Here is a 27,865-nt window from a genome sequence, read left to right as displayed (position 1 = left end):
TAACCCCCCCCCCCCCCCCCCCCTATTTTTTTTAACCTAACTTCAGATTTCCAAACATAAACGATTCTGGAGTTTTTCTAAATAGATGCGCCAATGTCTTCTCTAATGTCTCATCTACGTTACATATACAGTCGTTGCCCATCACAATCTCTATAAATTGGTCTTCAATCATCTTAAGGTACGCCATCCCTCGTTTTTACAATTTCAGTTTTTTTAACAGTTACTTCAGATTTTGAACACTCTGGAGATTTTCATAAACGATGCGCCAATGTCTCCTCTACAACACCTATATAGTCGTTGTCCGTCACAATCTCTTTGAAATGGTCCTTTTAGTGCCCTACCCCCCTAATCTCATTTTGTCAATTTCACATTAAAAGTTTCAGTTTTTTAACCGTAACTTCAGATTTTCGAACATAAACCACTCTGGAGATTTTCTTAAACGATGCGCCAATGTCTCCTCTACAACACCTATATAGTCGTTGCCCGTCACAATTTCTTTGAAGTGGTTCAAAATTTCCTTTTAGTGCCCTACCCCCTTAATCTCATTTTGTCAATTTCGCAATAAAATTTTCAGTTTTTTAACCGTAACTTCAGATTTTCGAACATAAACCACTCTGGATAATTTCTTTAACAATGCGCCATTGTCTCTTTTACAACACATATATAGTCGTTGCCCGTCACAATCTCTTGAAATAGGTCCAAAATTAACTTAAATTGGCCTACCCCCTAATCTCATTTTGTCAATTTCACAATTTCAGTTTTTTAACTGTAACTTCAGATTTTCGAACATAAACCACTCTGGAGATTTTCTTAAACGATGCGCCATTGTCTCTTTTACAACACCTATATAGTAGTTGCCCGTCACAATCTCTTGAAATAGGTCCAAAATTAACTTAAATTGGCCTACCCCCTAATCTCATTTTGTCAATTTCACAATTTCAGTTTTTTAACTGTAACTTCAGATTTTCGAACATAAACCACTCTGGAGATTTTCTTAAACGATGGGCCATTGTCTCGTCTACAACACCTATATAGTCGTTGTCCGTCACAATCTCTTGAAATTGGTCCAAAATTAACTTAAATTGCCCTACCCCCCTAATCTCATTTTGTCAATTTCACATTAAAAGTTTCAGTTTTTTAATCGTAACTTCAGATTTTCGAACATAAACCACTCTGGAGATTTTCTTAAACGAAGCACCATTGTCTCCTCTACAACACCTATAAAATCGTTGCCCGTCACAATCTCTTTAAAATGGTCCAAATTTTTCTTTTAGTGCCCTACCCCCTTAATCTCATTTTGTCAATTTCACAATAAAATTTTCAGTTTTTTAACCGTAACTTCAGATGTTCGAACATAAACCACTCTGGAGATTTTCTTAAACGATGCGCCATTGTCTCCTCTACAACACCTATATAGTCGTTGCCCGTCACAATCTCTTGAAATTGGTCCAAAATTAACTTAAATTGGCCTACCCCCTAATCTCATTTTGTCAATTTCACAATTTCAGTTTTTTAACTGTAACTTCAGATTTTCGAACATAAACCACTCTGGAGATTTTCTTAAACGATGGGCCATTGTCTCGTCTACAACACCTATATAGTCGTTGTCCGTCACAATCTCTTGAAATTGGTCCAAAATTAACTTAAATTGCCCTACCCCCCTAATCTCATTTTGTCAATTTCACATTAAAAGTTTCAGTTTTTTAATCGTAACTTCAGATTTTCGAACATAAACCACTCTGGAGATTTTCTTAAACGAAGCACCATTGTCTCCTCTACAACACCTATAAAATCGTTGCCCGTCACAATCTCTTTAAAATGGTCCAAATTTTTCTTTTAGTGCCCTACCCCCTTAATCTCATTTTGTCAATTTCACAATAAAATTTTCAGTTTTTTAACCGTAACTTCAGATGTTCGAACATAAACCACTCTGGATAATTTCTTAAACATTGCGCCATTGTCTCCTCTACAACACCTATATAGTCGTTGCCCGTCACAATCTCTTGAAATTGGTCCAAAATTAACTTAAATTGGCCTACCCCCCTTATCTCATTTTGTCAATTTCGCAATTTCAGTTTTTTAACCGTAACTTCAGATTTTCGAACATAAACCACTCTGGAGATTTTCTTAAACGATGCGCCAATGTCTCTTCTACAACACCTATATAGTCGTTGCCCGTCACAATTTCTTTGAAGTGGTCCAAAATTTCCTTTAACTGCCCTACCCCCTTAATCTCATTTTGTCAATTTCGCAATAAAATTTTCAGTTTTTTAACCGTAACTTCAGATTTTCGAACATAAACCACTCTGGATTATTTCTTAAACAATGCGCCATTGTCTCTTTTACAACACCTATATAGTCGTTGCCCGTCACAATCTCTTGAAATATGTCCAAAATTAACTTAAATTGGCCTACCCCCTAATCTCATTTTGTCAATTTCACAATTTCAGTTTTTTTACTGTAACTTCAGATGTTGGAACATAAACCACTCTGGAGATTTTCTTAAACGATGCGCCATTGTCTCTTTTACAACACCTATATAGTCGTTGCCCGTCACAATCTCTTGAAATAGGTCAAAAATTAACTTAAATTGGCCTACCCCCTAATCTCATTTTGTCAATTTCACAATTTCAGTTTTTTAACTGTAACTTCAGATTTTCGAACATAAACCACTCTGGAGATTTTCTTAAACGATGCGCCATTGTCTCGTCTACAACACCTATATAGTCGTTGTCCGTCACAATCTCTTGAAATTGGTCCAAAATTAACTTAAATTGCCCTACCCCCCTAATCTCATTTTGTCAATTTCACATTAAAAGTTTCAGTTTTTTAATCGTAACTTCAGATTTTCGAACATAAACCACTCTGGAGATTTTCTTAAACGAAGCGCCATTGTCTCCTCTACAACACCTATACAGTCGTTGCCCGTCACAATCTCTTTAAAATGGTCCAAATTTTTCTTTTAGTGCCCTACCCCCTTAATCTCATTTTGTCAATTTCACAATAAAATTTTCAGTTTTTTAACCGTAACTTCAGATGTTCGAACATAAACCACTCTGGATAATTTCTTAAACAATGCGCCATTGTCTCCTCTACAACACCTATATAGTCGTTGCCCGTCACAATCTCTTGAAATTGGTCCAAAATTAACTTAAATTGGCCTACCCCCCTTATCTCATTTTGTCAATTTCGCAATTTCAGTTTTTTAACCGTGACTTCAGATTTTCGAACATAAACCACTCTGGAGATTTTCTTAAACGATGCGCCAATGTCTCCTCTACAACACCTATATAGTCGTTGCCCGTCACAATTTCTTTGAAGTGGTCCAAAATTTCCTTTTAGTGCCCTACCCCCTTAATCTCATTTTGTCAATTTCGCAATAAATTTTTCAATTTTTTAACCGTAACTTCAGATTTTCGAACATAAACCACTCTGGATTATTTCTTAAACAATGCGCCATTGTCTCTTTTACAACACCTATATAGTCGTTGCCCGTCACAATCTCTTGAAATAGGTCCAAAATTAACTTAAATTGGCCTACCCCCTAATCTCATTTTGTCAATTTCACAATTTCAGTTTTTTAACTGTAACTTTAGATTTTCGAACATAAACCACTCTGGAGATTTTCTTAAACAATGCGCCATTGTCTCGTCTACAACACCTATATAGTCGTTGCCCGTCACAATCTCTTGAAATTGGTCCAAAATTAACTTAAATTGGCCTACCCCCTAATCTCATTTTGTCAATTTCACAATTTCAGTTTTTTAACTGTAACTTCAGATTTTCGAACATAAACCACTCTGGAGATTTTCTTAAACAATGCGCCATTGTCTCGTCTACAACACCTATATAGTCGTTGCCCGTCACAATCTCTTGAAATTGGTCCAAAATTAACTTAAATTGGCCGACCCCCTAATCTCATTTTGTCAATTTCACAATTTCAGTTTTTTAACCGTAACTTCAGATTTTCGAACATAAACCACTCTGGAGATTTTCTTAAACGATGCGCCATTGTCTCCTCTACAACACCTATATAGTCGTTGCCCGTCACAATCTCTTGAAATTGGTCCAAAATTAACTTAAATTGGCCTACCCCCTAATCTCATTTTGTCAATTTCACAATAAAATTTTCAGTTTTTTAACCGTAACTTCAGATTTTCGAACATAAACCTCTCTGGAGATTTTCTTAAACGATGCGTCATTATCTCCTCTACAACACCTATATAGTCGTTGTCCGTCACAATCTCTTTAAAATGGTCCTAATTTTTCTTTTTGTGCCCTACCCCCCTAATTTCATTTTCTCAATTTCACAAAAAAAAAAAAAAAAAAAAATCCAGTTTTTTAACCGTAACTTCAGATTTTCGATCATAAACCACTCAGGAGATTTTCTTAAACGATGCGCCAATGTCTCTTCTACAACACCTATATAGTCGTTGCCCGTCACAATCTCTTCAAAATGGTCCAAATTGTTCTTTTAGTGCCCTACCCCCTTAATCTCATTTTGTCAATTTCACAATAAAATTTTCAGTTTTTTAACCGTAACTTCAGATTTTTGAACATAAACCACTCTGGAGATTTTCTTAAACGATGCGCCATTGTTTCCTCTACAACACCTATATAGTCGTTGCCCGTCACAATCTCTTGAAGATGGCCCAAAATTAACTTAAATTGGCATACCCCCTAATCTCATTTTGTCAATTTCACAATAAAATTTTCAGTTTTTTAACCGTAACTTCAGATTTTCGAACATAAACCACTCTGGAGATTTTCTTAAACGATGCGCCATTGTTTCTTCTACAACACCTATATAGTCGTTGCCCGTCACAATCTCTTGAAATTGGTCCAAAATTAACTTAAATTGCCCTACCCCCCTAATCTCATTTTGTCAATTTCACAATAAAAGTTTCAGTTTTTTAATCGTAACTTCAGATTTTCGAACATAAACCACACTGGAGATTTTCTTAAACGATGCGCCATTGTCTCCTCTACAACACCTATATAGTCGTTGCCCGTCACAATCTCTTGAAATTGGTCCAAAATTAACTTAAATTGGCCTACCCCCTAATCTCATTTTGTCAATTTCACAATAAAATTTTCAGTTTTTTAACCGTAACTTCAGATTTTCGAACATAAACCTCTCTGGAGATTTTCTTAAACGATGCGTCATTATCTCCTCTACAACACCTATATAGTCGTTGCCCGTCACAATCTCTTTAAAATGGTCCTAATTTTTCTTTTTGTGCCCTACACCCCTAATCTCATTTTGTCAATTTCACAATAAAATTTTCAGTTTTTTAACCGTAACTTCAGATTTTCGAACATAAACCACTCTGGAGATTTTCTTAAACGATGCGCCATTGTCTCTTTTACAACATCTTAATAGTTGTTGCCCGTCACAATCTCTTGAAATTGGTCCAAAATTAACTTAAATTGGCCTACCCCCCTAATCTCATTTTGTCAATTTCACAATTTCAGTTTTTTAACCGTAACTTCAGATTTTCGAACATAAACCACTCTGGAGATTTTCTTAAACGATGCGCCATTGTTTCCTCTACAACACCTATATAGTCGTTGCCCGTCACAATCTCTTGAAATTGGTCGTAATTTTTCTTTTAGTGCCCTACCCCCTTAATCTCATTTTGTCAATTTCACAAAAACAATTTTCCAGTTTTTTAACCGTAACTTCAGATTTTCGAACATAAACCACTCTGGAGATTTTCTTAAACGATGCGCCAATGTCTCCTCTACAACACCTATATAGTCGTTGCCCGTCACAATCTCTTCAAAATGGTCCAAATTGTTCTTTTAGTGCCCTACCCCCTTAATCTCATTTTGTCAATTTCACAATAAAATTTTCAGTTTTTTAACCGTAACTTCAGATTTTCGAACATAAACCACTCTGGAGATTTTCTTAAACGATGCGCCATTGTTTCCTCTACAACACCTATATAGTCGTTGCCCGTCACAATCTCTTGAAATTTGTCCAAAATTAACTTAAATTGGCCTACCCCCTAATCTCATTTTGTCAATTTGACAATAAAAGTTTCAGTTTTTTAATCGTAACTTCAGATTTTCGAACATAAACCACTCTGGAGATTTTCTTAAACGACGCGCCATTGTCTCTTCTACAACACCTATATAGTCGTTGTCCGTCACAATCTCTTGAAATTGGTCCAAAATTAACTTAAATTGGCCTTTCCCCCTAATCTCATTTTGTCAATTTCACAATTTCAGTTTTTTAACCGTAACTTCAGATTTTCGAACATAAACCACTCTGGCGATTTTCTTAAACGATGCGCCATTGTCTCCTCTACAACATCCATATAGTTGTTGCCCGTCACAATCTCTTGAAATTGGTCCAAAATTAACTTAAATTGGCCTTTCCCCCTAATCTCATTTTGTCAATTTCACAATTTCAGTTTTTTAACCGTAACTTCAGATTTTCGAACATAAACCACTCTGGAGATTTTCTTAAACGATGCGCCATTGTCTCCTCTACAACATCCATATAGTTGTTGCCCGTCACAATCTCTTGAAATTGGTCCAAAATTAACTTAAATTGGCCTACCCCCTAATCTCATTTTGTCAATTTGACAATAAAAGTTTCAGTTTTTTAATCGTAACTTAAGATTTTCGAACATAAACCACTCTGGAGATTTTCTTAAACGACGCGCCATTGTCTCTTCTACAACACCTATATAGTCGTTGTCCGTCACAATCTCTTGAAATTGGTCCAAAATTAACTTAAATTGGCCTTTCCCCCAATCTCATTTTGTCAATTTCACAATAAAATTTTCAGTTTTTTAACCGTAACTTCAGATTTTCGAACATAAACCACTCTGGAGATTTTCTTAAAAGACGCGCCATTGTCTCCTCTACAACACCTATATAGTCGTTGCCCGTCGCAATCTCTTGAAATTGGTCCAAAATTAACTTAAATTGGCCTGCCCCCTAATCTCATTTTGTCAATTTCACAATTTCAGTTTTTTAACCGTAACTTCAGATTTTCGAACATAAACCACTCTGGAGATTTTCTTAAACGATGCGCCATTGTCTCCTCTACAACATCCATATAGTCGTTGCCCGTCACAATCTCTTGAAATTGGCCCAAAATTAACTTAAATTGGCCTACCCCCTAATCTCATTTTGTCAATTTCACAATTTCAGTTTTTTAACCGTAACTTCAGATTTTCGAACATAAACCACTCTGGAGATTTTCTTAAACGATGCGCCATTGTCTCCTCTACAACACCTATATAGTCGTTGCCCGTCACAATCTCTTGAAATTGGTCCAAAATTAACTTAAATTGGCCTACCCCCTAATCTCATTTTGTCAATTTCACAATAAAATTTTCAGTTTTTTAATCGTAACTTCAGATTTTCGAACATAAACCACTCTGGAGATTTTCTTAAACGATGCGCCATTGTCTCCTCTACAACACCTATATAGTCGTTCTCCGTCACAATCTCTTTAAAATGGTCCAATTTTTTCTTTATGTTCCCTGCCCCCCTAATCTCATTTTGTCAATTTCACAATAAAATTTTCAGTTTTTTAACCGTAACTTCAGATTTTCGAACATAAACCACTCTGCAGATTTTCTTAAACGACGCGCCATTGTCTCCTCTACAACACCTATATAGTCGTTGCCCGTCGCAATCTCTTGAAATTGGTCAAAAATTAACTTAAATTGGCCTACCCCCCTAATCTCATTTTGTCAATTTCACAATTTCAGTTTTTTAACCGTAACTTCAGATTTTCGAACATAAACCACTCTGGAGATTTTCTTAAACGATGCGCCATTGTCTCCTCTACAACATCCATATAGTCGTTGCCCGTCACAATCTCTTGAAATTGGCCCAAAATTAACTTAAATTGGCCTACCCCCTAATCTCATTTTGTCAATTTCACAATTTCAGTTTTTTAACCGTAACTTCAGATTTTCGAACATAAACCACTCTGCAGATTTTCTTAAACGATGCGCCATTGTCTCCTCTACAACACCTATATAGTCGTTGCCCGTCACAATTTCTTGAAGATGGTCCAAAATTAACTTAAATTGGCATACCCCCTAATCTCATTTTGTCAATTTCACAATTTCAGTTTTTTAACCGTAAGTTCAGATTTTCGAACATAAACCACTCTGGAGATTTTCTTAAACGATGCGCCATTGTCTCCTCTACAACACCTATATAGTTGTTGTCCGTCACAATCTCTTTAAAATGGTCCAAATTTTTCTTTTAGTGCCCTACCCCCCTTATCTCATTTTGTCAATTTCACAATAAAATTTTCAGTTTTTTAACCGTAACTTCAGATTTTCGAACATAAACCACTCTGGAGATTTTCTTAAACAATACGCCATTGTCTCCCCTACAACACCTATATAGTCATTGCCCGTCACAATCTCTTGAAATTGGTCCAAAATTAACTTAAATTGGCCTACCCCCTAATCTCATTTATTCAATTTCACAATTTCAGTTTTTTAACCTTAAGTTCAGATTTTCGAACATAAACCAATCTTGAGATTTTCTTAAACGATGCGCCATTGTCTCCTCTACAACACCTATATATTCGTTGCCCGTCACAATCTCTTGAAATTGGTCCAAAATTAACTTTGAGTGCCCAACCCCACAATCTCATTTTGAAAGTTTCAGTTTTTTAACCGTAACTTCCTATTTTCGAACATAAAGTGATCTGGATTTTTTTTCTACACGATGCGCCAATGTCTCCTCTACAACAACTATATAGTCGTTGCCCGTCACAATCTCTATAAATTGGTTCAACATTAACTTTTAGTGCCCTACCCCCCTAATCTTATTTTGTCAATTTCAGTTTTTTTTACCGTAACTTCAGATTTTCGAACATAAACCTCTCTGGAGATTTTCCTAAACGATACAGAAATGTCTCCTCTAAAACACCTATATAGTCGTTGCCTGTAACAATCTATTCAAATTGGTCAAAAATTAACTTAAAATGTCCTATACCCAAATTTCATTTTGTTAATTTCAGTTTTTTTCTACCACAATTTAAGATTTTCGAACATAAACCACTCTGGAGATTTTCCTAAACTATGCGGCACTATCTCCTCTTAAACACCTATATAGCCTAACCTGTCACAATCTCTATTAATCGGACCAAACAACGTAAAGTGCACCCCCATTCCCTAAAAATGCATTGTGTCATTGTGTTAACTTATGGTCATTGTAATCCAGTTGTCTATTGAATGCCTTATGTGGATTTATTTAGTTAGGAAAGAAAAGCTTTGTATTCTTTATATATGAAGTATGGTTTCCCTTTTGTTTTAAGTTAGTTTTTTCGTTTTTGTTTAAGATTGTATGTATTCTCATAATTGTTCGCTAGCTCGAAAAAACGTGATAACCTTATGTGATATTGTGGTTTTTAGTTATACCTCCTAATTGTTCGCTAGCTAATTGTTCGCTACAATTGTTCGCTAGCTTGAGTCAGGTATTTACTGCATGGTGAGTGTTTAACAAATATCTGTACTGAAAAAACATAAAGGCAGGGTAATCCGTAATATATGTGTAATTCAGGTTTTAGACAGGGTATATAATGTGACATTCCCGGCCGGTTAGGGTTTATATACCCTTCGCCTTCGGCTCAGGGATTATAAACTCTAAGCCGGGAATGTCACATTATATACCCTGTCTGAGACCTGAATAACATATAATATCCCACGTCTTATATGGATGTATATGTTACAGGCTCTTTTTCTAAATTTAGGCATTTTGTAAAATGACTGAATTTTCAGGCAATTTATAAAATGCATAACCTTGCTAGTCATCATATTGTTGAAGCAAAATTCAACAAATTACCTGTTCAGTTAAGGTAATTTGTAGAAAACGGATATCATTGAGATACATATGACCAAAACACAACATGTTGCAAAAAAGAATATCTTGTGGCTCAGTAAAGTTAAATTTGTTTTTCAAATACCAGCTGGGTATGTATGTCTATAATTAGAGTTTTTGTGTTTCTCTATGGGGGGTCTCATTGGGGGGTTCTGATCCCGGATCCCGCTTACTGTTTTGTCAGATTCCCGTATCCCGCTTCAGTACACTATGAACGTAAGCAATTCTCATTTTTTTTGTAATTTCCCGTGTCCCGCTAGACTTCATTTCCCGTTTTCACGGCGCAATAATTTGACTTTCACGTGTCACGCTTACAAAAAATCGGCAATCCCGGGTCACGCTTAGACCCCAATGAGACCCACTCTATGTACTCACTCTGTATTTCAGATAGTACATTTATGATCTTCTTGTTACGCTTCCAGAGAGACAAATTGTTCTTACAATCTCTCCTAATACGGGCATCAGATTTAATGTACCCATTTAGAAAGACATAATTCATTAATTCTACACAGTCAAACGGATTCCCTTCTTTAGCATGCATGGGTTTCACTATAAAAGGTCATGTTTGGTTGTGATGCAAAGATATGAGTATCTTCATCTTCGCTGCCTCAAGGAATTTCTTGGGTCTGCACAATTATCTCATGATGTAAATCGACAGTAGTTTACCGATGTTCAAATCTCAAAAACCGATCAACAAGAGACAAAACCAAGACAAACTCAATAAAACCTGAGGGAATCGCATGAACTCCATAAGAAGCAACCCGAATGTTTCTGGGTAAGCGTCTCTGCTATGTATGCATTATTGGCCATGCGAAGATCTGCTTCAGACCTAATCATGTTAATGTTACTTTGAATCTTTTGGGAACACATGAAAAAGAAGATATGCATGTATGTGCTGATTGCAAAACACCATGTTTTTCGAATTTCAAGTTTTTATCAAAAAAAGTATTGACAAAACTAAATGTGTCATTGTCCGGATTTCACCAAACTATGTATTTGCAATACAATCAGGACAAAGGTGTAACAGAAGTTTCCAGTATCCAAACTTTTTATGAAACAACAAATAGTTGTCGAGTTCAGTTCTTGTGGGAATTAAAATAATCAGTAGAATTTATTTCTAATTATTAAAACTCTTTTAAAATGCAAGCGTCAAAAGTAATTAATTATCATAGATAAAACTGCTCCGTTGTTCAATACTTTCAATGGCTCAGTTTTTGTGAACATTTCATTTATAACATAATTTCAGGCATTTTGTGAAATGCCTTTCAATTTTTCCAGGCATTTTGTAAAATGACTGAAAAAAATTAGTCAATATATGAAATGCCTACAGTTTTCAGGCATTTTACAAAATGCCTAAATTTAGAATATGCCTGTAACATATATATATATTGATCAAGATATATTTGTAACGGATTACTAGTATGTTATTATAACGAGTCCTGTATGATAATGTTTAATAACAATTTGTTATATGATATTGTTGTGTATATGAAAGATGAATGTTTTTCGCTGCGTAAATTCAGTGATAATAAGTGTTGCTGTAAAGCGGTAAATATAATTAACATACCATTCACGAAATTCCTTGGCTGGAAAGGCTGTCCAACCATGGGATACTGCATTGGTTGAACGATTCGTACTCCTGGCGGACAGATAAATTGGTTACCCGGAGGTAGCATCGTTACAGGTTGAATAGGCATTACATTACGGGGTAATATTGGTCTGTTTTGTTGTCCAATGAAACTAACAAAAGGTCCTTGAGGTGTCGGTGCAATCTGACTTGCAACTATTTTTGGACGATTTTCGTTGTATTTAGTCCATAGCTGTCTGTGATTGAGAGTTGTTCCACATTCCTCGACGCCTTTCTTTGTCGATGGCTCTGGTTGATAAATCCAATCTATAATAATTGAATTATGATGCTTAAAAGAACAATATAAATCAATTCAATATCAAATTTTTAAACAAATCATGACTTTCAATTGTTTCCTTTTTGTGTTGGGTGTCGTCGTATTTCCTTAACTCATCTGCATAGTCATCTCTAGAAGTCAACCGTCCGTCAGTCTTAAATTGTTTATTTTTTTCCTGGGAAACCACTAGGCCACAGTAAATACTCTGAACTATAGAGGAGCCAACAATTCTCCAAAGATTATAAGAATGATAATTTTGAGTTTCTCACAAAAGAATTGATTTAAGAATCGATTTGATCACAATGAAATAAAGCGGTACGCATGATTATTCACCTAACAGTCATATCATTGGACTTATTGAAGTTATTCTATGGCAAATATTTTGATAAATTTTCACATGAATTCGATAAATTTTCACTTGAAATCCATTTTGGGTCCAACTTCCTCTGGTAAATCTTTTCCTCGCGGTTGTTTTCTTAATATCTTTTTAACTATCTATCCTATTCGCTTTTTATTTGGCTTTCAGCATTTCCTGATGAAGTTAAGGACAGATAAGGGCGCCAAAAGCAGAAATATCAGGATATGTTACGTGTTTAAGGTAGACCGGCGGTCTAAATCATAAACCATATAGCATCAAAAAATTAATTTAGACATGAAATCTATATCTAGATTCGATATAACGGATTACAATTATGGCATATTGCATATATTTAGAATTGTTTGAACTGCATCTGAGCATCTTCGTTTTAATTTTGATTGATTTTCATATTTTTTGAAGCACATATATGAAGAATCAGCTACTAGTAATTGGGGGGAAAAAGAGATGGTGTATAGAATCTCTACACTCAGAACCATAGGAACATCGCTTTTATCGTTGTTCTTCTCATAGTCAATATATAAAATGTAAATTTGACCGGAATAAATTAGAATATCGATGATTTTTAGGGAATGTTGTAGAAATTGTTATTTCATGAACAGTTTTCATCATTTGCTGCATGATAATGGGTTAAATATTCTAATGTATATCTGGGAGTTTCATAAGTTTTTCTGTTAATGAATTGTAATACTGCGAACCTGGGAAGTCTTGTCTGTGTCTTGCTTTAACCCTTTCTGCTTCCATGTAGTATTTCTGCTTCTCTTCCTTGGAAAGCCGACTCCACAACTCTCCTAATTTGACACTTATCTCAGCATTTGATGCATTTGGGGTTTCTTCAGCCAGCTTTCCTCTGGCTGTTCTTGCCCAGATCATAAAGGCATTCATTGGACGTTTAATCTTGCCATTCTTATTCCGAGAACTTTGACCAGGTGTTCTATACGGTATCCCAGTACCTAATAAACGTGGAAATGTATACGATAACATTTCGAGTTGCAAGTTCAATAAATAAAGAAAACCAAAACAACAACATTCAATGATGAAACATTATGTGAAGGAGAGTTACCATACCAGGGATTTTCGTTTCATCGACATCTGCAGTAGCGACTTAATTTATTGAGGATTTTGAAAAATGGAATGAAGTCGCTCATATACACTGTAAATATACCTGACGCCTGACGCGTCCGGACGCGTTCAAAATTTGTACACCGAATGTTCAATATTTTAACGTCATATGTTCATGCTTAGAGACGTGTTCAAAGTTTTAACGTTTGTGTTAAAAATATTAACATGTGTGTTCAGACGCAGTGAACACCGGTGTTCAAATTCTGATCTAAAAAAGAAGATAGTCGTTTGTCCGATTTTCTTTCCTTCAAATTGGCAAATTCAAAAAGAAATTCTTTAGAAAATATGAATGTATACGCAGGATGATGATCTTGTGAATTTTTGGCTAATATTTTAGTAATTGTGAAATATTAAACTTCCAAGCTGGCATATATGTATAGTTTATGAATTTATTTTATTATTTATTTATATATACTAGTTTTACTTATAAGTGACATAATTATGCATATCAATGAGGCCTGTTATGATAATATCGTAATAAAAATATGTCGATGTTTATCTTATTTCATGATTCGTTCATTTTATTAACATTACATGTTCAACCAGTGTTCAAATCGCTCGAAATTTTTGAACACCTCGTGTTAAAAAAAATATACCAGGATACCAAATACCGGAAACAGATATCGGCTGGCGATTTAGGCGGTTAAACGAAGAATGGATACACATAAGAAAGAGAACTGGAGAAGGGACTTCTATCCCATATGAACACGAAAGAAGTAAGTAACAAGTTAGAATAATCTCCATAGGTAGTTCGATGGCTTCCTTGTTATTTTCTCATGCCAGATATATATTTGTCAAATATTCATAACTGTTATATCCAAATTTTCAATATTCAACATAAAAGACGAATTAAAAAATGGGCTTTAGATATAAACGTAAATAACTGTCAGCTTTGTTCTGATGATTTCCTAAACTGATGAATAAACAGTCTGTCTGTTATACAGAATAAATGATGATTTTCGACATGCACATACATTAGCTGAACACTAAGTGTTAAGAACTCTAACATCAAGTGTTAAAAAATGAAACACAAAGGCATTTAAAACTGAACACCACACATTCAATTGATGAACACTAAGTGTTAAGAACTCTAACATCAAGTGTTCAAAAATGAAACACAAAGGCATTAAAAACTGAACACCACACATTCAATTGATGAACACTAGTGCAAACATTTGGAACACCATTTTTGACTTAGAAATGCATTTGTTTTTTTATTTGCAGGAATCGTTAGATTAAAATGTTTGAATTAGGAACCGGTAGCCAATAATTCCAAAAAGGTCATTTCTGCATGCTATAAAGTGGTGGAAAAAAGAAAGATGTCGAAAAAAGGTATGACTGTTCGGTGTGAGCCAAGGCTCCGTGTTGAAGACCGTACTGTGACCTATAATGGTTTACTTTTATAAATTTTGACTTGGATGGAGAGTTGTCTCATTGGCACTCATACCACATCTTCTTATATCTATGACAATATATGTATATTAATAGCTTATGTGGGTGTATCATTTCTATCTGATCACCTTAGGTCAAGAAATCGACTTTTGTAATTTATAATGTCAAAACTTGCATTTCATTGCTATAGAATATCAATTTGTACACTAATATATATCGACATTAAAGCATAACAAGCATTGCATAATTTGATGCTTGATGAAAAACTCTCTTCTATTAATTTTTAATTTTATTTTGCAGGATATATAGGCTCATAGACATTCCTTGTTGTGGAGGATTTTGACATTGGAAGTTGATAACAACACATAAAATGCCACCCAGTTGATAGCTTTAAGTGAAGATGCACTGAAAAGTGGAGCGTACATTGTATGTGATCGTACAAGAACTGTTGGAATTTGCAAACTTTTAAACTTTCATTGTGACAAATACCTATATCATAAACTATCTAATTATCACATTGACATGCTTTTTTGGTTAGGATACAAATGATGTTGCAACTATCTAGTCATGTAGGGGAAAATCATTATTTGTGATATATATTAAGTCAGTTTAAAAACATTATGTATGTGATTTCACTGACTGTTACTTGTGATATCATAAGGTATCTGGTGTACTTTTCTTACATATAATATGCTCATTTGATTACATAAAGAATTACTTGTTAAAATATGTTTTATTGTTATATTTTGCCTGATTGAATATAGTTTTTATAACAGTTTATTTAAGTTGAGTACTTATAGAAAATTATGTACGCTTGAAAATAGAACATGTTCCACATTTGAACACCATCACTTTGAACACTTATGTCAACTGTTCTGAAAGTTAACGTCTGGTGTTCTGAATCTTAACACTTTGGCTTTAAACATGTTCTATGTGCTCAAAAAGTGTTACATGGCTGTTGAACGCGTCGACGTATTAAGATTTTGAACATTCGGACACGTAAAATCGTTGAACACTAAGTGTTAAGAACTCTAACATCAAGTGTTCAAAAATGAAACACAAAGGCATTAAAAACTGAACACCACACATTTAATTGATGAACACTAGTGTAAACATTTGGAACACCATTACACGTTCAAAAAGTGTTACAAAAAAGCGTTCAAGCAGTGTTCTATTTATTAACACTTAGATTTACAGTGTAGTTTAGTTAGACTATCGTCGGACGCTCATTTTTTAACTATTGGAAAACCGTTAATGTTTTTAAATTTTGTCTAAAAAGGGAGTATTAAATTTGTCGGTACAATTGATACATATAAAAACAAGGAGATATGGTAAGATTGAAATGAGACAACAATCCATCAGAGACCAGAGGACGAAGATGTAACTTCAACTATACAGTTTCGATCTTTAATGAATATTAATGAAATGAGGTTTTATTTCTGTTTTGGTTGATTTCCCTTAATATCGATAAAAATATTACTATTTATTGATTTTACACATAATATTTTACTATCATATTCAAGACATTGAATATTGTAACTCTATTCATACATTAGAACCAGCCTATTGCAAGCCTTCATACTTCAATGGTAATGCTCCGTTTTGAAAGGTGTGTAGATTTGAAACTTCGAAATGGTTAGTTACATCACATGCCAGCCTATAATACTCGTTTGTATATCTTGCACGCGATGCTTCGTTAGAAGGTAGCCTAGCTTGCACAAAGGGTGCATATTCCGAGACTTGAAAATTATTTCTTACATAGTAGAAATTTCCATGTCCAAAGACATTTATTAAAAATCAATATACACTATTGCTGAAAGGGAATTCGTCGTAAATAGTACTAGTATACTTTGTAACATTGTATGGCACTAGTGAACAAGATTATCAATTAATCTTAAAGATATATTTAACTTTAAAGTGCCAAATTTATCAGCTTGCCTCTGGCTCATTTTCTTTTTTCTGCCTTTCTTTTGAATGTTTAGAAAATAAACAATAGCATATTCCCTCCTTTTTTATTCTATAATGCAATAGATTTAGAAAGATGGTGTCCTTTCTATATTCGCTATATTGTGGCTTAATTCTTATGCAGTGTTTAAATGACACGTATGACTTTTTACCACTGTTGAGTTCTGTTGTTAATATAAACTAGTATATGGGTCATTTTCAAAATGTTGAATTTTGAAATTTCAAAATTTAATAAAAGTTACTAGTTTAAACCATCCTCTTTATAAGCAAATTAAAACAAACAATAATTTTTGAACATCTTAATAATGCCATACAAGAATCTATTGAAACATTTTATTATAGGTGGTGCAATATTTTGTCTCTCCTGTCACCATGTTTAAAGGAATTTTCGGCTATTTAGAAAAGGTCTAGATAAATTTTCAACCTTGTTTTTCATGAACAATACGGTGGTTTTCAAGGAATAAAACTTCAAAATATTTTCTTTCAGTGTATTGATAGCAAGTTCGTCAATTGACGATGTTGTACCAAAAAATACCTCCAAAATTTGGTTTTCAAAAGAGAGGCGAAAGATACCAAAGGGACATTCAAACTCATAAGTCTAAAATAAACTGTCCTTATTTTCATATTGATTGCAGGCCCGGATTGCAGGGTTTGTTGCTCGTGCTGTTTGGATGCTGTAGAATGTGTCCCCGTGCTTGTAGTGTATGCCCTTATGTTTTACAGTTATGGGTTTTTTGCTTGTGAGAGCTACTATTAGTTTTTTTATCATTACATTTTTTTCTATTTCTTTAAATTCAAGTTTAGATTATCTTATTTGCCCCCTTCTATGGTTTCATGTCGGGGCCTTTTATAGCCGACTATACGGTATGGGTTTTTTTTCTCATTGTTTAAAGCCGTACGGATGCCTATAATTGCTTACATCCACTTTATTTTTATATTGACAACACTATGGCAAATAATGAGATGTACCAGGAGCGCATGATAAGACCGTCTCTCTTTTTTTTTTAATTTTTGAACGATACAAATTCTATAACCGTCCAAAGTGTGAAAGGACAGTTTTCGACGATTTTTCAACGAATAAAGTTCCATAACTCCGTAATGTCATATCAGAAATTCATATATAAAAAAACAAGAGTGCACACGCTGAAATGTCTCGCCTTCTTTACTAACCATTGATTTTATGTTGATAGTCCTAAATACAAAGCTTTACTACAAGTAACACATAAACTTAACATGATCCAAGAAAATAAGGTCAAGGTCAGATAAACCAAACGAGAAATACATGTACACCTTACATCGCAGGCTCGACAACAAGAGGGAGTTTATTTCAGTAGATATAAACAAGTCACCAAAGTTTCATGAAAACTGCTCAAAGCGTTTTTTAGTTATTGTCCCAAAACTGGAAAATCACCCCTTTTTTCTGAATAAAGTCCAAATATTCAAAAACTTAAAATCAGAAAAAATTTTAAAATCGAAAGAGAACTTATATCAATATATGTAAACAATTCACCAAAGTTTCATGAAAATTGCTAAAAGCATTTTTGATTTATAGTCAGAAAACTGAAAAATCCCCTATTTTTTATGAATAAAATCCCATAACTCGGAAACGCAAAATCTAAGATTTATAAAAATCGAAAGGGAGCTTATGTCAATAGATATAAACAATTCACCAAATTTTCATGAAAATTGGTGGAAGCATTTTTGAGTTTTGTTCGAAGTGTTGACGACGGACGGACAACGGTATACCATAATATGTCAAGTTTTAAAGACGGGCGTGTATAAAAACCAAAAAGACCAAAAAGACAAACAACAGTATACAAAACACAACATAGAAAACTAAAGACTGAGCAACACGAACCCCACCAAAAACCGGGGGTGATCTCAGTGGCTCTGAAATGGTAAGCAGATCCTGATCCACATGTAGCACTCATCGTGTTGCTCGTCATGTAATTAGGTCACATTCGAGGAAAAGAGGACGGGATTGTGGTTACAATAATTGGAACATATCCGTCGTCTTCTGTGAGACAGATATTCCATAACGATCAACCAACTTGTTATGGCGTCCGTAAAAGTTTCGAAGGGATGATTTCAACTTCACCACTTGGAACTCTTGGTTTAATAGCTTCCTTGTGGAAAGCAGCCCTCTATTAAGGAAATCATGATAGGCAATGCAAGCCCTGAAACTAGGAGATATATTAGACTCCATATGTCGGCGCTGCTGCAATGTTGCTACATAGAAATGGGGAGTCCACAATTGGAAAGCTGAAATCATCTCTTTTGTCATAAAGTTTTTGTTCTCAATCGACCCTCCTTGTCAATTTCTAGATATAAGTCGAGATATGAGACAGACTTAACTGTATCTGTTGTATAAGTTCAAATATCCAAACATTTAATTATGTGTAAATATATATATATATATACTTGTTGAAGACGCTTTGAACAGTCAAATATTGTCTATCCTATTACTGCAACCATTATAACAGGATAGACAAATTTCTATATTTATTGAATGCTGCTGTGAAATAACTACTCCCTTTTATTCAGTGATAATGTTTTTCTTCTGTGATATTGGTTTCCAACACGTAATTTTACTTTGTTTACAAGTGCATGTAATAGTGTTGTCATTAATAAATTTGTTGGTAACAGCTGTCAGCATAGACAGGATAAAAGGGTACGAATTTTTTTTGTTATAAATTTCTTGAAATTTATTTTCTCATCACTGTTATGCAAGAAACGTACCGTGTTCCGTGAATTTTCAGGATGCTTTGTGTTTTTGAAATCATCACTGAATAGTTTCATATTGCATGGGAAAAACAATTTTACGGTTGATACAGTATTCTAACAGGATAGACATGCATTTCATGCATTTATGCCGAATAACTTTTAGTGTGTAGGAAAAATTTTACATAAAATAATAAAGAAACTGTTATTTTTCGTTAGAGTTATCATAAACATTCTAAAATAGTTCATTTTGCCGATTTCAAGGCAATCAGAAAACAGGGAATAAATTATTTGATATTTATTACACTGACTCTGTACGAACATAAATTATGCAAAAGTCTGACTATAATATATTTTAATCTCATCACAATAGATCTAAATCATGTTTATTATTGGTGCAAAGACTCGGGAATCTTACAAACTTTCATTAAAACACCTAGAACTGCATTTTCGATTAAAAATACAATTTTTAGCATAGGTCTACATGAAAATTCGACATTTTTTTAAATGGCCCATATAAGCTTGTGAGAAATCCGTTTGCACCACAACTCATTTGAGACAATAAAACGTTTGCACGCCGTCCATTTGTTTTCAAGCTGCTTAGTTTCATTTGCGCTAAAAATATATAATATTGCGCGAAATTCTTAGATAAAATCATATTTTACACTAGCAACGTTAAATTGTATTGTTTTTCTGCTTTATATATTCTAATTCTTCATGCAACAATAGTCCCATTCATTTCATAAATGGTTGTATTAAGGTTTGTAATAATTTACTAAGAACTGAAATATGTAACTGTTACATATTAACAGATAAACAAAGATGATTTGATAAATATTCATACAGGTGAAATGAATTGACGCAACTGAATTCCGTATTCTGGCGCGGGGCCTCGGTGGCCAAGTGGTCTAAGAAGTTTATCTATACAGTAATCATTAAACTGTAAACATTGAGGTTGTAAGTTCGAGTCCCACCCGTTGCAGGTGCCTATCTTAATTGAAAAGGATTGTCAGTCTTCCTCCCGAAGACGGGTGGTTCTCTCCTGGTACTTCGACAACAAAAACTGTTGAGCCATGAGTGTTGAAAGTGGCGTATATCCAACAATCAACCAATCAAACATTTTCTGGCGCAATTTTTTGGAAAATAAAGTTTGACGCAAATAATATATCCCTTAATATTGCAATTGCCGCAAAAGGACTGCTGCAATTTTATTTTGATTCATGTCTCAACTTATATTATATGTAGGCAAATGTATGATCATGTATCGGAGAGGCAATTCATAATAAAAATTACCAATATATGTAAACCCAATAACATACCTGGCATGAGAGTTGGTGCAGGATGCTTTCTTTTTGCTGGTAGATCTTCTGGTAGAAATCTTCTTTTTATAGATCCATCTGCTGACATAAAGAAAATCTCTGTTTTCTGGCATTCCTGAGGATTAGTGGTTTGAAATGTTGTTGCAACATTTAGCGCATTTGCAAGTATCGGCATTTTGTCTACAGGCTCGGGTGAATGACGTACAACTGTTTGCGCTTTTTCAATTCCCTGTCCAACTTTTTGTGTTAAATCAGCCGCATTTTTATGATTTGTGCAATGTCCGTTTTCATTTCCCGGTGATAAAGTTTTGCTGATTTCATTATCAGATGAAACATGTTCTGAAAGAATTTTGAGAACTTGAGAACAAGTGCCTAAAATGTCTGTTGACATTATGAATCTCAGATTACTGTACTTGATTTACCTTCTACAGCTTATAGTATTGTCAGTCTGTCAAATAGCAATCCATCGATTTTCACAAGTGCGTGGTTTATGTGTTACTGGACGGCACATTTCATGCGATTGTCGTTAATTCGACGTCATAATATTGTGTTTTGTCGACGTCATCAGACAATGTGACGTTCATTATCGCCAAGTTAACGTTTTCCCGAATATTTCATTGATGGTTTTGACAACGATATGAAGTTATTGCAGTTAGTACTTCATTGGTAAACGTGATTTGGTTTAGGAGTGGTGAGTTTCGCATTGGAATTTGTGAGGGGGGTCTCATTGGGGGGTTCTGATCCCGGATCCCGCTTACTGTTTTGTCAGATTCCCGCATCCCGCTTACACTATGTACGTAAGCAATTCTCATTTTTTTGTAATTTCCCGTGTCCCGCTACACTTCATTTCCCGTTTTCACGGCACAATAATTTGACTTTCACGTGTCACGCTTACAAAAAATCGGCAATCCCGCGTCACACTTAGACCCCAATGAGACCCACTGTGAGTATTTTTCAAGAAAATTTTGTTATTTTCACTCATGGATAAGTCCTCCACACCGTGTTTGCGTCAACTGATAAAAAAAAATAATCAGACGAAAGAAAAGAGGCGAAAGAAGGGATAGACAAACTCATAAGTCAAAACAATCTGACAATGTCATGGCAAAAAACGAAAAACGAAAAACGGCAAAAAGACAAACAACAGTACACATAACAGAGAAAACTAAAGACTGAGCAACAACAACCCAACCAAAAACCGAGAGTGATCTCAGGTGCTCCGGAAAGGTTGAAAAAAGATCCTGCTGCACATGTGACACCCGTCGTGTTACTCCTATAAATATGTAGATAAGTTTTATCAAGTGATTTAGCATCACGCAATAGCGGATTGGTACCCCTCGTCCTGATCGTTACAATATTGAAGGTGAACATCACTTTAAAACAGCGAAAGAAAATTCAGTGTTTCCAAGCAAATTTTATAAATGAAAAAGAAATTTCGTTAGCAACTCCGGGAAATTAGTATGACAGGGTTTCAGGCAAGGTATTTCGGTTTACTATATATGATAAACGCATTTTTCTAGAGGTGAAAACTCGGCAGGTTACAAGCAACTCACAAATTGAATAAAAGTCCGAAAGTTTGTGAAGTTTGTGAGTCTAGCGGTTTACACATGCATCAATAACCTATAGAATAAACTGCTTCGCTGAGCGCAGCTGGATACGCCCGCAGAGGTCCAACCCTGAACAGTTGGCGCAAAAATGGACACAATATTCAAGCTTGATACAGGTCTGAATTTGGATTGTAATTAAATACTTGATATATTATAGGTTTCTGAATAAATGTAGTCAAAGAACTTGAAATTGGTTACATGAAAGATTTCTTGCTGTTGTGCAATACACTGTGCTGTTGCGCAATACTGAGTAAACATGTTGTCAGACTATTAACAAATAAAATCTTATAACTCGGAAACGTAAAATCGAAAATTTATAAAAATCAAAAGGGAGCTTACAAAAATAGATATAAACAATTTACCAAAGTTTCATAATAATGCTGAAAGCATTTTTGAGTTATTGTCCGAAAACTGGAAAATCCCCCTTTTTGTAATGAATAAAACCCGATAAATCGGAAACGTATAGTCTGAAATTTATAAAAATCAAAAGGGAGCTCATGTCGATAGAAAAAATCAATTTACCATGGTTTCTTGCAAATTGGTGAAATTGTTTTTGAGTATTGTCTGAAAACTGAAAAATCACCCTTTTTTAATGAATAAAACCCTCAAACTCGGAAACGGTAAATCCGAAAATTTTTAAAAAACGAAAGGGAGCTCACGTCAATAGATATGAACAATTCACAAAAGTTTCATGCAAATTTGTGAAATTGTTTTTGAGTTATTGTCCGAAAACTGGAAAATCCCCCTTTTTTAATGAATAAAACCTCAAAACTCGGAAATGGTAAATCTGAAATTTATAAAAAACGAAAGGGAGCTCACGTCAATATATATAAACAATTCACCAAAGTTTCATGCATATTGGTTAAAGCGTTTTTGAATTAATGTCCGACATGTTGACGACGGACGGACGGACAGACGGTCAACGGTATACCATAATACGTCCCGTAAACGGGCGTATAAAATATGTTTAGGTAATCCTTTTTATATACACCCGGAATGAAGTTGTCACACCAACCATATTTTTTTTCACAATTCAAATCATAACATATAATATTAACATATAATATTATTTATGACCCCGACAGTATATAAATTAGGCCTTTGTGTTTTTGACATGTCCACAGGCATGAATAACTTTTAAATTTGAAGAAAAGCTACTCCATACTAATTGCAGTTTGTATGGCTATTTATACTGGTTTTTATAAATTATACTTGGTAAAAGGGAGAAAAAGTAATTTGAAATAGAAAGAATTTAATAGCATAAACTTCGTTTGAATTTTTTTATTATTTTAGTCATGCCGGGATCTTTTAAATAGCTGACTATACGGTATGGGTTTTGCTCATTATTGAAGGCCGTACAATCACCTGTATATAGTTGCTTAAATCCGCTTCATTTGGACATTGTTTGATAGTTATCTCAAGGGCAATCATATCTCATCTCCTTATTCTATATGTGTACACTCCGCCAAGTCTGTCTTTTGCAGTTTCGGATTTCACATGTTGTATTGGTTGGAGTTGTAAAGATATATTGTACATGATTTATCATTTTTATTTGAACAACAGCATAGACACAATTTCTACCTAAAACGTGATAGAAACAATTCTTTCTCTTGACCTTCCAGTGCATCAAATTTACGATTGGCCGATTTAGGCTACGCGGATCTGGCACATGAATGAAAAAGAGCATATTTTCTTTACATGTAGTTCACTTGGAAATCAAGTTAGTTTCGTAGTTATGTCATTGGTGTCTTAAAAAAAATCTGCAAATCTTAGAGAATGTGCTTCTTATAAGAACAATGATTTTGAAAATATCTTGTCTGGCCGATTTATTGTTACTTGTGGGTATAACTTTGTTTACATTTCCATAAAGCTATGTGTGCTTATTCCATGTATAATCCTACAAAATATTTTATGAAGGAAATGTGGATTAAAACAAGCTCGGTAGCTAAGACTTTCTAATACTAGTATATATTTTAAGCATAACCCGATATAAAAATATATGCATGCAACGCCTATCATTTTTTCGTTTAAATTCCTATACAACCTTAATAAAATGCTTCGCCGGGCGCAGCTTGATACGACCGCAGAGGGCGAACCCTGAACAGTTGGGGCAAGTATGGACACAACATTCAAGCTTGATACACACTGAATTTGGATTGTGATTAAATATTTGACACAGCATAGGTTTCTGACACAGAATGAATGTGGTCTAAGAACTTATAAATTTTTAATTTACCTATTCAAACCATATCATTATTATTTGCTTTTAAATATAAATCAGAAATAACCAATTTAAAATGGAAAATTTTAAAGAAAAAAAAAAGAAAAAAGAATCCCTCCCCCCAAATTTTTTCAACCCCCTTATGATTCATCACCCCCAAACTCAATCCCAGCCTTCCCTTTGTGGTATGGTACCTTGCAGTACAATTTCAGAGAGATCCATACACTTGAACACAAGTTATTGTCTGGAAACTAGAAAAATGCTTGCTTTTTTGGCCCCTTTTTGGCCCCAAATTCCTAAACGTTTAGGGCAATTACCCCCAAACTCAAACCCAGCTTTCCCTTTGTGATATGAAACCTTGTAGTACAATTTCATAAAGATCCATACACTTACACACGAGTTATTGTCCTGAAACTAGAAAAATGCTTGTTTTTTGCCACTTTTAGGCCCCTAATTCCTAAAATTTTGAAGCAGTTACCCCCAAAATCAATCCCAGCATTCCCTTTGTATTATGGTACCTTGCAGTATAATTTCAGAGAGATCCATACACTTGAACACAAGTTATTGTCTGGAAACTAGAAAAATGCTTATTTTTGCCCCTTTTTGGCCCCTTATTCCTAAACGTTTTGGGCAATTACCCCCCAAACTCAATTCCAGCTTTCCCTTTGTGATATGGAACCTTGTAGTACCATTTCAGAAAGATCCATACACTTACACACAATTTATTGTCATGAAACTAGAAAAATGCTTGTTTTTTGCCCCTTTTTTGGCCCCTCATTCCTTAAATTTTGAGGCAATTACCCCCAAAATCAATCCCAGCATTCCCTTTGTGATATGGAACCTTGTGGTACAATGTCAGAGAGATTCATACACTAACACACAAGTTATGTCTGGAAGTTAAAAAAATGCTTATTTTTGGCCCCTTATTCCTTAACTGTTGGTACCATAACCCCCAAAATCAATCCCAACCTTCCTTTTGTGGTATTGAACCTTATGGTAAAATTTCATAGAGATCCATTCACTTAAACTAAAGTTAGAGTGCGAAAACCAATGTGTCTTCGGACGACGACGACGATGATGACGACGATGCGACGACGCCAACGTCATACCAATATACGACCGCAAAATTTTTTTGCGGTCGTATAAAAATCATAATCGTTCGCAAGCAAGAGTTTGTGATAAAAAATAAACAGGTGCGCCATGAGCGCATGATACGCCCGTCGTGTTTTCAAAGAATAAAGTTCAATAACTTCTCAATGTTATAGTCGTGTTTTCAAAGAATAACGTTCAATAACTTCTCAATGTTATACCAGAAATTTATAAAAAAAAACTAATGGGAGGTTATCTTAATAGACATAAATCAGTCACCAAAGTTTAATGAAAACTGCTCAAAGCACTTTAAGCATATCGTCCGAAAAATTGCAAATCACCCCTTTTTTATGAATAAAATCCCATAACTCGGAAACGTAAAATCTAAAATTCATAAAAATCAAATGGGAGCTTACAACAATATATATAAACAATTTACCAACGTTTCATGAAAACTGCTGAAAGCATTTTTGAGTTGTTGACCGAAAACTGGAAAATCCCCCTTTTTTTAATGAATAAAACCCCATAACTAGTAAATGTAAAATCTGAAATTTATAAAAATTGAAAAGGAGCTTATGTCAATAGATATAAACAATTCACCAAAGTTTCAGGAAAATTATTGTCCGAAAACTGGAAAATCCCCCTTTCGTAATGAATAAAACCTAAAAACTCGGAAACGTAAAATATAAAATTTATAAAAAACGAAAGGGAGCTCACGTCAATAGATATAAACAATTCACCAAAGTTTCATTCAAATTGGATAAAGCGTTTTTGAGTTGATGTCCGACATGTTGACGACGGAAGGACGGACAGACGGACAACGGTATACCATAATACGTCCCGTAAACGGGCGTATAAAAATAATTGCAACGCAACAAGTTTTTGTTGTCTAGAATCAGCAAAAATTCACGTTCAAGCTATGCGTATCATAAATCATTACCAAGGAAATTTAATTTTTATAAGGTCCACCTATTTTCGATATTTTTCATTCACTCATTTTTAAGATCGATTTGTAGAACATTTAAAGAAACATAGAAAACGTAACATAACAATCATTATAGAAAATCACTGAACTCTCATTAACACCTGCACGAGAGACAACAACATCCAAATAAAAGGAGAGCAATGTCAAAATGTAACAAATTAAAGAATGCTCGCTATAACCGAATTGAAATTATGATGTTTTATTCTCTAGCTAGTATCGGCAGCTATACTCCGGAGGATATTTCATATACAGCAAAATCATGAATATATCAATCTGGAGAAATTCTTATCAATATAAATTTATGAATAATTCAAAACAGGATGGTATATATTCGTCTGATATCTCTAATATTGTCAAACGACCTTGCCCTCATTTCAAGTGGTAATCTAAGTTTGTTCAGTAAAATTAAATAAAAACATAATTTATCATTACTTTTTGTAGCAGATGCATGCTTATGCTGTAAACTTTTTAGTGAACGAAACAATGTTTTTCGTGATATCTACGGTTTTTTGTTGAATCTGCAATAAAGAAGAGAGAAATGATCGGCAGTCCTTCACGTCACCGGATCCTGTTAAAATACTAAATATCCTATTGGCTAAATGACCAAGGATATCAGCATTTCCTCGAAGCTGTGAACATTTAATACCGGATTTTATAAGTTTATCAATAAAAACGTAGCAATATTCTGCCATGTGATGAAGCTCAATGTAAACTGATACCATATTGTTCAGTAATTCTTTAATCTTTTCTTCCACATCTGAACAAATAGAAACATTATCTTCTGTGCCATCGAACATTTGAAAATATAGTGGTCCTTTCCTTTTGGCTATGTTTTTACATTTAAATTGAATCTGACGAGAGCCTGTTCTCAGTTTGCTTATTTTTATTGGATGACGACCTTTTCGATGGTTAACGGCTTGTTTGTAATCTTCACTCCTATTTTTATTTGATACATTAGAAGACTGACCATCCATTTCGGTAACCCTTAGGGTAGTTGTTCCTTTCATGTCTCCATTACTATACTGATCGCATTTTTCACTCCATATGTGGTTGTTTGGATACGTGCCCAAACATCCCCAGCAGAAACTGGCTCCGCATGCACAACTCATTAAAAAACAGCCACCCAGTTTCTCAACGAACCTTTTACACTTCGGACATGATTTCCCACGGACTTTTACAAATGATGGTGATATGGTAATGTCGTCACCAAGCAATTTTAATTTTTTCCAGTAGGCCGGTGCATTATCACATGGTACAGGCCAGTGTGGTGGTTATAAGCATTGGAAGCAAATATGTGCTC

The 27,865-nt window shown here is 34.5% G+C and overlaps 2 protein-coding genes and 2 long non-coding RNA genes across 5 annotated transcripts in view; 1 reads left to right on the top strand and 3 right to left on the bottom strand.

The window, feature by feature from the left end:
• LOC127734168 (uncharacterized) overlaps positions 1 to 21,167 on the bottom strand; it is a 43,429-nt gene extending 22,262 nt beyond the window's left edge. The window contains exons 1-3 of the mRNA XM_052243900.1: positions 20,667 to 21,167; positions 12,846 to 13,100; positions 11,435 to 11,761 (exon numbers count right to left, since the gene is read on the bottom strand). Of these exons, the coding sequence (XP_052099860.1) occupies positions 11,435 to 11,761; positions 12,846 to 13,100; positions 20,667 to 21,057 (973 nt within the window). The 5' untranslated portion in view covers positions 21,058 to 21,167. The remainder of the gene's footprint in view (positions 1 to 11,434; positions 11,762 to 12,845; positions 13,101 to 20,666) is intronic.
• On the bottom strand, positions 259 to 8,505 carry LOC127734169 (uncharacterized). 2 transcript variants are annotated; one of them, XR_007997449.1, is made up of 5 exons: positions 7,253 to 8,505; positions 6,646 to 6,694; positions 4,565 to 5,135; positions 2,352 to 4,170; positions 259 to 286 (listed from the first exon to the last, which is right to left on the bottom strand). It is a non-coding gene; the product is annotated as an uncharacterized LOC127734169 (long non-coding RNA). The 2 variants fall into 2 exon arrangements; XR_007997450.1 differs by having other exon boundaries at positions 2,536 to 4,170.
• Positions 13,843 to 15,458, top strand: LOC127734174 (uncharacterized). The gene is made up of 3 exons (XR_007997457.1): positions 13,843 to 13,985; positions 14,494 to 14,601; positions 14,962 to 15,458. It is a non-coding gene; the product is annotated as an uncharacterized LOC127734174 (long non-coding RNA).
• A 2,631-nt stretch (positions 21,168 to 23,798) lies between the features above and the next one.
• LOC127733423 (uncharacterized) lies at positions 23,799 to 27,836 on the bottom strand (the record flags this gene model as incomplete). Its single annotated transcript, XM_052242787.1, has 1 exon — positions 23,799 to 27,836. A coding segment is annotated over one exon (819 nt), but the record flags the coding sequence as incomplete, so codon positions are not given.
• Between the last annotated feature and the right edge of the window lie 29 nt (positions 27,837 to 27,865).

The sequence above is a fragment of the Mytilus californianus genome, unplaced genomic scaffold (genome assembly GCF_021869535.1).
Source record: "Mytilus californianus isolate M0D057914Y unplaced genomic scaffold, xbMytCali1.0.p SCAF_3, whole genome shotgun sequence".
NCBI classification, from domain to species: domain Eukaryota; kingdom Metazoa; phylum Mollusca; class Bivalvia; order Mytilida; family Mytilidae; genus Mytilus; species Mytilus californianus.
The sequence above is the reverse complement of the archived record's forward strand: the minus strand, read 5'-3'. Positions and strand labels throughout refer to the sequence as shown.